The sequence below is a fragment of the Patagioenas fasciata genome, chromosome 35 (genome assembly GCF_037038585.1).
Source record: "Patagioenas fasciata isolate bPatFas1 chromosome 35, bPatFas1.hap1, whole genome shotgun sequence".
Lineage (NCBI taxonomy): Eukaryota > Metazoa > Chordata > Aves > Columbiformes > Columbidae > Patagioenas > Patagioenas fasciata.
In genome coordinates this window covers 3,165,822-3,177,470 of record NC_092554.1, presented here as the reverse complement: position 1 = coordinate 3,177,470, position 11,649 = coordinate 3,165,822, and the positions used below count along the sequence as shown (strand labels likewise).

Here is an 11,649-nt window from a genome sequence, read left to right as displayed (position 1 = left end):
AATAAGGTGTGAGGGGCGCCTAGCCCCGCCTCTCTCCCTGACTGACAGGGCTGTCATCCAATGGAAGGGCAGGATGGCCTGCAGGGCGGGGCCTGTTGCGTTGCTAAGGGCCCGGCTGGTTTGTTGCTAAGTGCCTCATGAATATTCACCTCCCTCATTAATATTAATGAGCCTCCATTAGCCCGCGGGGGCAACACCTCCCACCCCCATGAGGTCACTGGGAGGGGGGGGGGGGTCCCTCGGGGTTGCTGTGGCAACGACCCAAGGACTTTTCCCCTTCACATGGCAACCAGGTGGGTGCTCTGGGGTCCCCCCCACTTCCCTGTGTCCCCACATGTCCCCTCAAGTCCCCCAGTGTCACCTCATGCCCCCACGTCCCACCTTGTCCCCCTGTGTCCCCCCTCCATGTCCCCCAAAATCCCCCATCTCTCCCTATCCCCAATGTCCCCCCATGTTCCCCCATCCCCATGTCCCCTCGAGTCCCCCCGTGTCACCTCATCCCCATGTCCCCCATGTCCCACCATGTCCCCCATCCCCATGTCCCCTCGTGTCCCCCATGTCCCTCCGTGTCCCCCTGTGCCCCCCATGTCCCCCTTGTCCCCCCATTCCCAAGTTCCCCCATGTCCCACCCTATCCCCCCATTCCCATGTCCCCCCGTGTCCCCCCATGTCCCCCCATCCCCATGTCCCCCATGTCCCCCCGTGTCCCCCATGACCCCCCATGTCCCCCATGTCCCCAATGTCCCCCCATGTCCCCCCGTGTCCCCCCGCGCCACGTCCAGAGATCCCATTTTATTTTAAAGAGCGAAATTTCCGTAAAAATCCATGCAAGGGGGCGGGGCCGAGCCCGGGGTGGGCGGGGCCGAGCCCGGGGTGGGCGGGACCGAGCCCGGGGGTGGGCGGGGGCCGAGCCCGGGGGTGGGCGGGGCCGAGCCCCGAGTGGGCGGGGACAAGCCCCAGGGTGGGCGGGGACAAACCCCGGAGTGGGCGGCTCCCGGCGCTGTACAGGGGGCGGAGCCAATGTGGGAAAGGGGGCGTGGCTGTACAAAGGGGCGGGGCTGTACAGGAGGGCGGGGCCTGGGGCACCCGGCGCTGCGCGTGCTCGTGGAGGGGGGGGCTCCCAACGATCCCGGCCCCCCCCGCCTTCCTCTTCCTCCCCGATTAATCAACGTTCGTTAATGGGACCGGGCGGGGGACACTGGGAGGGATGGGGGGGGTAACTGGGACCAATTGGGGGAGACTGGGAGTGGCTGGGAATGATGAGGGGGGTAACTGGGACCAATTGGGGGAGACTGGGAGTGACTGGGAGTGACTGGGAATGATGAGGGGGGTAACTGGGACCAATTGGGGGAGATTGGGAGTGACCGGGAGTGATGGGGGGGGTAACTGGGACCAATTGGGGGAGACTGAGAGTGACTGGAAGTGACTGGGAATAATGAGGGGGGTAACTGGGACCAATTGAGGGGGACTGGGAGCAACTGGTGGGGGGGATACTGGGAGCAACTGGGTGGTTACTGGGAGCAACTGGTCTGTTACTGGGAGCAACTGGTGTGAGGCTGCACTGGAGAGCCCAGCTCTGCAGCCAGCCCAGGGCACTGGGGAAACTGGGAGCACTGGGCCGTACTGGGCAGTACTGGTCCCGTATTGGGGGGGCACTGGGGATACTGGGAGCACTGGGCCGTACTGGGCAGTACTGGTCCCGTATGGGGGGGCACTGGGGGTACTGGTCGGATCCTGCCCCGGGACTGGGCCACACTGGTCCCATTGCCCCCCATAAGGCACAGGGACCCCAAGGGGTCCTCCCTGGGACCCCCCCCCCAAGAAAGGGGCAGGTGGGGAGGGGTGAAAGTGGCGGTTTCAGGGACCCCCCCCCCCACTGGGAAATGGGGGTTTCAAGGACCCCCCACAAAGAACTGGCAGTTTTGGGGACCCCCCCAACCCAAGAGACAGCGGTTTCGGGACCCCCCCAAAGAACTGGCAGTTTCGGGGACCCCCCAAGAGACAGCGGTTTCAAGGACCCCCCCCAAATGACAGCGGTTTTGGGGTCCCCCCAAAGAACTGGCATTTTGGGGACCCCCCTCCAACAAATGGTGGTTTTGGGGCCCCCCCAAATGAGAACAGATTCGGGGACCCCCCAAATGACAGCGCTTTTGGGGTCCCCCCCCAAAGAACTGGCAGTTTTGGGGGGTCCCTCAAGAGACGGTGGTTTTGGGACCCCTCCTCCCACCACCAGAGTGGTTTTGGGGATCCCCAGTGGAATGGGGGGGCTCAGAGCTGGAGCAGAGTTTAGCCCTTGATGGAGGGGGGGGGTCCCAGTGGGGGGTTTGGGGGTCTTGGGGGTTCCCAGGGGGTCCTGATGGGGATCTGGGGGTCTCGGGGGGGTCCCCGAGATGGGGGTGATCTTGAGGTTGAAGGTGCTGGTCCTGGGGGGTCCCTGTGGGTTCTGGGGATCCTGGGTGTTCCCAGGGGGTCCCAGGAGAGTTTGGGGGGTCCTGGGGGGTCCCATGAGGGTCTGGGGGTCCTGGGGGGTTCTGGGAGGGTCTGGGGGGTCCTGGGGGTTCCCAGGGGGATCTGGGGATTTCAGGGGGGGTCTGGGGGGTCCCAGAGGGTCCGGGGGACCCCAGGAGTTCTAAAGGGTCCTGGGGGGGTCCCAGGAGTTCTAAGGGGATCCGGGGGGCTCTCAGGGAGGTCTGGGGGATCCCGGGGGGTCTGGGGGTCCCGGGGGGGTCCGGGGGGGTCTGTGGTCCCCTAGACGGGGGTTGTTTTGCGGTTGAGGGTGCTGGTCCCCGAGGCGCTATCGGGGGGTCCCCCGGGGGGGTCTTTCCCAAACGCGTTGTGCAGCTGCAAAAAGGGGGGACCGGGGGTACCGGGGGGGGCGGTACCGGGGGGCCCCTCCCTCGATAGGGTGTACATGGAAATATCGGCGGGGGGGGCACCCCCCCCACCCCCCCCCGCACTCCCCCCTCCCCCCCGCTTTTCCCCGTGGGGGGGGGCGGCGGGGACGCATCCCGGGAGCGCCCGGGTTCGCTGGAGCGGGAGCTGGAGCGGGAGCGGCGGCGGGGGCGGGGCCGGGGACCTTGGGGACCACGGGGGGGTGGAGGCGGGGGTGGGGGGCCCGGGCCGCCCCCCCCCCCCCCGGGGCCGCCCCCCCGGGCCTTGCGGTGGCGCTCGATGTAGAGGTTGACGGCCAGCACCCCGATGGCCTCGGCCAGGATGAAGGACAAGCCCCCGAAGTAGAAGGACCAGCCGTAGGAGTAGTGGCTCTTCTTGTCCTCGTCGCGCTTGGTCCCCGGGTCCCCCGCGTTGGCAGAGATGTACACGATCACCCCGATGATGTTGCTGAGGCCTGGGGGGGGGTGGGGGGATGGGGGGGTGGGGGGGGTGTGGGGGAAGGAGGGGGGATAGGGGACAAGGGACATGGGACAGGGGCCAAGGGATGGGGGACAAGGGGGAGACAGGAATGGGGTGGGGAACATGGGACAGGGGACAAGGGATGGGGGACGTGGGACAGGAGGCAGGGGACAGGGGAGAGGGGACAGGGGACAAGGGACAGGGGACATGGGAGAGGGGACAGGGGACAAGGGATGGGGGACATGGGATGGGGGACATGGGACAGGAGGCAGGGGACAGGGGAGAGGGGACAGGGGACAAGGGATGGGGGACAAGGGATGGGGGACATGGGACAGGAGACAGGGGACATGGGACATGTGATAGGGGACAAGGGGTAATGGGTATGGGACAGGGGACATGAGACAGGGGACAGGGGACATGAGACAGGGGACAGGGGACAAGGGGTAATGGATAGGGGACATGGGACAGGGGACAAGGGGTAATGGATATGGGACAGGGGCCAAGGGACAAGTGACATGGGACAGGGGACAAGGGATGGGGGACAAGGGGGAGACAGGAATGGGATGGGGGACAGGGGACAGGGGACAAGGGATGGGGGACATGGGACAGGAGGCAGGGGACATGGGACATGGGATAGGGGACAAGGGGTAATGGGTATGGGACAGGGGACATGAGACAGGGGACAGGGGACAAGGGGTGGGGGACAGAGGACAAGGGGTAATGGATAGGAGACAGGGGACATGGGACAGGGGCCAAGGGATGGGGGACAAGGGGGAGACAGGAATGGGGTGGGGAACATGGGACAGGGGACAAGGGATGGGGGACATGGGACAGGAGGCAGGGGACATGGGAGAGGGGACAGGGGACAAGGGCCAATGGGTATGGGACAGGGGACATGAGACAGGGGACAGGGGATGGGGGACAGGGGACAGGAGACAGGGGACATGGGACATGGGATAGGGGACAAGGGGTAATGGGTATGGGACAGGGGACATGAGACAGGGGACAAGGGATGGGGGACAGGGGACAGGAGACAGGGGACATGGGAGAGGGGACAGGGAACAAGGGATTAGGGACATGAGACAGGGGATAGGGGGCAAGGGATGGGGGACAGGGGACAAGGGATAACGGATATGGGACAGGGGACAAGGGACAAGTGACATGGGACACGGGACAAGGGACAGGGGACATGGGGAAATGGGACAGGGGACAAGGGATGGGGGACATGGGACAGGCAGGGACAAGGGGTAAAGGATGAGGGACATGGGACAAGGGATAAAGGACAGGGGACCCAGGGACTCATACACCCAAGGGACCCCTCCCCAGGACACCAGGGGCTTTGTGGACCCAGGGGACCCCAGGGTGATTTGGGGCACCCAGGGGACCCCTCCCTGGGACACCAGGGGTTGTGGGGGACCCAGGGGACCCCGGGTGACACAAGGGACCCCAGGGGAGTTTGGGGGCACCCAAGGGACCCCAGGGCAGTTTGGAGCACCCATGGGACCCCAGGGGGCTTTGGAGGACACAGGGGATCCCTAGGGGGGTTTGGGGCACCCAAGGGACCTCGGGACAGTTTTGGGGACCCAGGGGACCCCAGGGGGGCTTTGGGGCACCCAGGGGACCCCGGGGTGGTTTGGGGGACCCCAGGGAGTTTGGGGCACCCAAGGGACCCCGGGGCGGTTTGGGGGACCCCAGGGGGGTTTGGGGCACCCAGGGGACCCCGGGGTGGTTTGGGGGACCCCAGGGGGGTTTGGGGCACCCAGGGGACCCCGGGGTGGTTTGGGGGACCCCAGGGGGGTTTGGGACACCCAGGGGACCCCGGGGCGGTTTGGGGGACCCCAGGGGGTTTTGGGGCACCCAAGGGAGCCCGGGGTGGTTTGGGGGACCCCAGGGCGGTTTGGGGGACCCCAGGGAGTTTGGGGCACCCAAGGGACCCCGGGGCGGTTTGAGGGACCCCAGGGGGTTTTGGGGCACCCAGGGGACCCCAGGGGGGTTTGGGGGACCCCAGGGGGTTTTGGGGCACCCAGGGGACCCCGGCGCGGTTTGAGGGACCCCAGGGGGTTTTGGGGCACCCAAGGGAACCCGGGGTGGTTTGGGGGACCCCAGGGCGGTTTGGGGGACCCCAGGGAGTTTGGGGCACCCAGGGGACCCTGGGGCGGTTTGGGGGACCCCAGGGGGGTTTGGGGCACCCAGGGGACCCCAGGGGGGTTTGGGGGACCCCAGGGGGGTTTGGGGCACCCAGGGGACCCCGGGGCGGTTTGGGGGACCCCAGGGGGTTTTGGGGCACCCAAGGGAGCCCGGGGTGGTTTGGGGGACCCCAGGGCGGTTTGGGGGACCCCAGGGAGTTTGGGGCACCCAGGGGACCCTGGGGCGGTTTGGGGGACCCCAGGGGGGTTTGGGGCACCCAGGGGACCCCAGGGGGGTTTGGGGGACCCCAGGGGGGTTTGGGGCACCCAGGGGACCCCGGGGTGGTTTGGGGGACCCCAGGGGGGTTTGGGGCACCCAGGGGACCCGCACGTCACCCACCGGCGGCCACGAAGAGGATGCCGGCGCCCAGGACCAGGCTGGTGCGCGCGCGGCGCAGGCGGCTGGCGGCCACGCACACCCCCCCCAGCAGCAGCAGCACCGCGCTCAGGATGGGGAAGATGCTGGAGGCACGGACCACCCCTAGAGACCCCCCGAGTCCATTACCGTCAATGGAACAGTCCTGGAGACCCCCCTGGTTTGTTACTGACAATGGAACAGTCCTGGAGACCCCCCCTATTCATTACTGACAGTGGAACAGTCCTGGAGACCCCCCTGTTAATTACAGACAATGGGACCACCCCTAGAGACCCCCCGAGTCCATTACCATCAATGGAACAGTCCTGGAGACCCCCCTATTCATTACTGACAGTGGAACAGTCCTGGAGACCCCCCCGGTTTGTTACTGACAATGGGACAGCCCTAAGAGACCCCCCCAATTCATTACTGACAACAGAAGAGTCCTGACAGATCCCTCCATTAATTACAGCCAATGGGGGCCCAGAATATCCCCTGTGAGACCCGCCCCCTCGTTAGATCTGGCCAATGGGGACCCCAGGGCTGGTGGCCAATCAGAGCGCACAAAGGACGTGGGATCTCTTAGCCCCGGCCAATGGGAACCCTCAATCTGGCAGCCAATCAGAATGCATGAAAGGCATAGGATCGTTTAGCCCCGACCAATGGGAGCGCATCAAGTAGACAGCCAATCAGAACACAGGAGTGGCATGGGATCTGTCAGTCCCAGCCAATGGGAGGCCTTAAAGGCATCAGCCAATCAGAGGAGAGATCTTTGAGGGTGGGAACCAATGAAGAGAAGGGAGGAACCGTGACCAGGGGCCAATCAGAACGCAGAGGCTCCTGTGGCTCTGAGACCAGCAGCCAATCAGGAGCAGCCTGGGTTGCTATGGGCGGGGTTTCCGTGGCAGCCCCGTTGCTAGGGCCCGCGGTTGCCATGGCAACGCCCGGGCATGGCCGGGATGCTGCTGGGGCCGTTGCCGGGGCGACGCGTCACCATGGCAACGGCAGGAGCATCGCCGGGATGATGGCAGCCGGTCGTCAAGGCATCGCGGTGACGATGCCGGGGCGGTTGCCATGGCAACGCCACAGCGGTTGCCGGGGTGACGCCGGGATAACACCGGGGACATCGCTGGGGTGATGCTGGGGTGGTTGCCATGGTGACGCGGTGGTTGCCCGACAAAATGGGGTGGTTGCCATGGGGATGGGGCAGTGGGTGCAGTGATGGGGTGGTTGCCATGGAGTTGCTGAGATGGTTTCCATGGGGATGGGGCAGTTGCCAGGGGGATGGGGCGGTTGTCACAGAGATGATGGAGCCATTGCCTCAGCAATGGGGCGGTTGCCATGGTGATGAGGCGGTTGTCGTGGTGATGGGGCGGTTGCCATGGAGTTGCTGGGGCAGTTGCCGTGGTGATGGGGCAGTTGCCATAGTGATGGGGCAGTTGCCAGGGTGATGAGGGCAGTTGCCATGGAGATGCTGGGGTGGTTTCCATGGAGATGGGGCAGTTGCCATGGAGATGGGGCGGTTGCCATGGAGATGGGGGGGTTGCCATGGTGATGCTGGGGCGGTTGCCATGGAGTTGCTGGGGCAGTTGCCATGGAGATGCTGGGGCAGTTGCCATGGAGATGCTGGGGCAGTTGCCATGGTGATGCTGGGGCAGTTGCCATGGAGATGGGGCGGTTGCCGTGGTGATGGGGCGGTTGCCATGGAGATGGGGGGGTTGCCATGGAGATACCGGGGTGATTGCCGCAGTGATGGGGCAGTTGCCATGGTGATGGGGGGTTGCCATGGTGATGGGGTGGTTGCCATGGAGATGCTGGGGCGGTTGCCATGGAGATGCCGGGGTGATTGCCGCAGTGATGGGGCAGTTGCCATGGTGATGGGGTGGTTGCCATGGTGATGGGGTGGTTGCCATGGTGACGGGGGTTGCCATGGGGATGCCGGGGCGGTTGCCATGGCGACTCACGCAGCAGGTACTCGGCGCTGTCGTGGTCGTACTCCATGTCCTCGGGGAAGTGGTTGATCTTCAGGCACAGCCCCCGCTTGAGCCCTGCGGGGACACCGCGGGGACACCGTGGGGACACCGCGGGGACACCGTGGGGACACCGCGGGGACACCACAGGGATGGGGACACCACAGGGACACCGCAGGGATGGGGACATCACAGGGATGGGGATACCGTGGGGATGGGGACATCGTGGGGATGCGGACACCATGGGGATGGGGACACTGCAGGGACAGGGTCATCACAGGGATGGGGACATCGTGCGGATGGGGACACCGCGGGGATGGGGATACCGTGGGGATGGGGACACCGTGGGGATGGGGACATCGTGGGGATGGGGACACTGCAGGGACAGGGTCATCACAGGGATGGGGACACCGCGGGGATGGGGATACCGTGGGGATGGGGACATCATGGGGATGGGGACATCATGGGGATGGGGACACTGCAGGGACAGGGACATCACAGGGATGGGGACATCGTGGGGAAGGGGACATCATGGGGACATCACAGGGATGGGAACACCGTGGGGATGGGGACACCGTGGGGATGGGGACATCACGGGGATGGGGACATCGTGGGGGTGGGGACACCGTGGGGATGGGGACATCACAGGGATGGGGACATCGTGGGGGTGGGGACACCGCGGGGATGGGGACATCGCGGGGATGGGGACATCATGGGGACATCACAGGGATGGGGACATCGTGGGGATGGGGACATCATGGGGACATCACAGGGATGGGAACACCGTGGGGATGGGGACATCGCGGGGATGGGGACACCGTGGGGATGGGGACATCACGGGGATGGGGACACCGTGGGGATGGGGACATCACAGGGATGGGGACATCGTGGGGGTGGGGACACCGTGGGGATGGGGACACCATGGGGATGGGGACATCATGGGGACATCACAGGGATGGGGACATCGCAGGGATGGGGACATCGTGGGGATGGGGACACTGTGCCCAATGGCAGCCGTAAATATGCACAATGACCCCATGAATGTCCCCAATGACCCCCCAAATGCCCCCAAATGCCCCCATTAACACCCCCAACACCCCCATTAACGTCCCCAAATGACCCATTAATGACCCCTGTGACCCCCTCAAACATCCCCAACCCCCCCATTAATGTCCCCAATGACCCATTAATGTCCCCAATGACCCCATTAACACCCCCAACGCCCCCATTAACGTCCCCAAATGACCCATTAATGTCCCCTGTGACCCCCTCAAACATCCCCAACCCCCCCATTAATGTCCCCAATGACCCATTAATGTCCCCAATGACCCCATTAACACCTCCAACCCCCCCATTAATGTCCCCAATGACCCCCCAAATGCCCCCATTAACTCCCCCAACACCCCCAATAATGTATGTCCCCTGTGACCCCCCAAACATCCCCAACACCCCCATTAACGTCCCCAAATGACCCATTAATGTCCCCAATGACCCCCCAAATGCCCCCATTAACACCTCCAACCCCCCCATTAATACCTTCAACCCCCCCATTAATGTCCCCAATGACCCATTAATGTCCCCAATGGCCCCATTAACACCTCCAACCCCCCCATTAATGGCCCCAATGACCCCCCAAATGCCCCTATTAACACCCCCAACGCCCCCATTAACGTCCCCAATGACCCATTAATGTCCCCAATGGCCCCATTAACACCTCCAACCCCCCCATTAATGTCCTCAATGACCCCCCAAATGCCCCCATTAACACCCCCAACGCCCCCATTAACGTCCCCAATGACCCATTAATGTCCCCTGTGACCCCCTCAAACATCCCCAACCCCCCCATTAATGTCCCCAATGACCCATTAATGTCCCCAATGGCCCCATTAACACCCTCAACACCCCCATTAATGTCCCCAATGACCCATTAATGTCCCCAATGGCCCCATTAACACCTCCAACCCCCCCATTAATGGCCCCAATGACCCCCCAAATGCCCCTATTAACACCCCCAACGCCCCCATTAACGTCCCCAATGACCCATTAATGTCCCCAAATGCCCCCATTAACACCCCCAACACCCCCATTAACGTCCCCAAATGACCCATTAATGTCCCCTGTGACCCCCTCAAACATCCCCAACCCCCCCATTAATGTCCCCAATGACCCATTAATGTCCCCAATGACCCCATTAACACCTCCAACCCCCCCATTAATGTCCCCAATGACCCCCCAAATGCCCCCATTAACACCTCCAACCCCCCCATTAATACCTTCAACCCCCCCATTAATGTCCCCAATGACCCATTAATGTCCCCAATGGCCCCATTAACACCTCCAACCCCCCCATTAATGTCCCCAATGACCCCCCAAATGCCCCTATTAACACCCCCAACGCCCCCATTAACGTCCCCAATGACCCATTAATGTCCCCAAATGCCCCCATTAACACCTCCAACCCCCCCATTAATGTCCCCAATGACCCATTAATGTCCCCAATGGCCCCATTAACACCTCCAACCCCACCATTAATGTCCCCAATGACCCATTAATGTCCCCAATGGCCCCATTAACACCTCCAACCCCCCCATTAATGTCCCCAATGACCCCCCAAATGCCCCCATTAACACCCCCACCCCCCCCAATTCTCCCCCCCCACCCCCCCATCACCACCCCCGCCCCTCCCCCCTCCCCCCACCCCCCACCCCCTCCCCCCACCCCCCCCCGCACCTTCCAGGCAGCAAATCCTCCAGAGCCCCGAGTGCGTGAGCCCCCCCGGGTCTCGGCGGTCCCGGGCGCCCCCCCCGCCGTCGTCGCCCCCCCCGGAGGCGTTGCTGGTGTTGCAGAGGAAGGCGCGGGCGTAGAGCCAATAGTCGGTGCCGATGGCGATGGTCATGAGGCCGAAGGCCGCGAAGGCCCCCACGGCCGTGAGCAGCAGCTGCGCCCCCCGCTCGCACCACAGCACCCCCTCCCCATTCCAGCGCTTCAGCGACTCCAGCCTGGGACGCAGCCCCCGGGGGGGCGCGCAGCTCAGGGACGGACCCAGGGGGACGGGGGGGTGGGGATGGACACCCCCAAGGGAGCTCGGGAGGGACCCAGGCGTTCGGGTGGGGCAGGGAGCCTAAATTGGGATCCTAGACCCCCCTGCCTGCCCTAGGACCCAGGAGTTCGGGAGGGACCCAGGAGTTCGGGAGGGACCCAGGAGTTCGGGAGGGACCCAGGAGTTCAGGAGGGACCCAGGAGTTCGGGAGGGACCCAGGAGTTCGGGAGGGACCCAGGAGCTCGGGAGGGACCCAGGAGTTCGGGAGGGACCCAGGAGTTCGGGAGGGACCCAGGAGTTCAGGAGGGACCCAGGAGTTCGGGAGGGACCCAGGAGTTCGGGAGGGACCCAGGAGCTCGGGAGGGACCCAGGAGTTCGGGAGGGACCTAGGGGGACGGGGAGGTGGGGATGGACACCCCCAAGGGAGCTCGAGAGGGACCCAGGCGTTCGGGTGGCGCAGGGAGCCTAAATTGGGATCCTAGACCCCCCTGCCTGCCCTAGGACCCAGGAGTTCGGGAGGGACCCAGGAGTTCGGGAGGGACCCAGGAGCTTGGGAGGGACCCAGGAGTTCGGGGGGGACCCAGGAGTTCAGGGGGGACCCAGGAGTTCGGGAGGGACCCAGGAGTTCGGGAGGGACCCAGGAGTTCAGGACGGACCCAGGAGTTCAGGGGGATGGGGATGGACACCCCCAAGGGAGCTCGGGAGGGACCCAGGTGTCCGGGTGGGTCAGGGAGCCTAAATTTGGATC

The 11,649-nt window shown here is 64.5% G+C and overlaps 1 protein-coding gene across 1 annotated transcript; it reads right to left on the bottom strand.

The window, feature by feature from the left end:
- Window positions 1-1,174: 1,174 nt before the first annotated feature.
- On the bottom strand, window positions 1,175-10,851 carry CACNG8 (calcium voltage-gated channel auxiliary subunit gamma 8). The gene is made up of 5 exons (XM_071801061.1): window positions 10,592-10,851; window positions 7,856-7,939; window positions 5,877-6,017; window positions 2,678-3,345; window positions 1,175-1,333 (listed from the first exon to the last, which is right to left on the bottom strand). The coding sequence occupies exons 1-5, from the start codon at window positions 10,755-10,757 to the stop codon at window positions 1,175-1,177; spliced, it is 1,218 nt and encodes a 405-aa protein (XP_071657162.1). The 5' UTR covers window positions 10,758-10,851.
- Window positions 10,852-11,649: the final 798 nt, after the last annotated feature.

Coding starts and splice junctions, on each gene's coding strand:
- CACNG8 (XM_071801061.1), bottom strand. CDS start 10,757: ATGACCATCGCCATCGGCACCGACTATTGGCTCTACGCCCGCGCCTTC. Junction 7,940..10,591: donor GAGGATTTGCTGCCTGGAAG/GTGCGGGGGGGG, acceptor GTGTCCCCGCAG/GGCTCAAGCGGGGGCTGTGC. Junction 6,018..7,855: donor CAGCGCCGAGTACCTGCTGC/GTGAGTCGCCAT, acceptor GGGGGTCTCTAG/GGGTGGTCCGTGCCTCCAGC.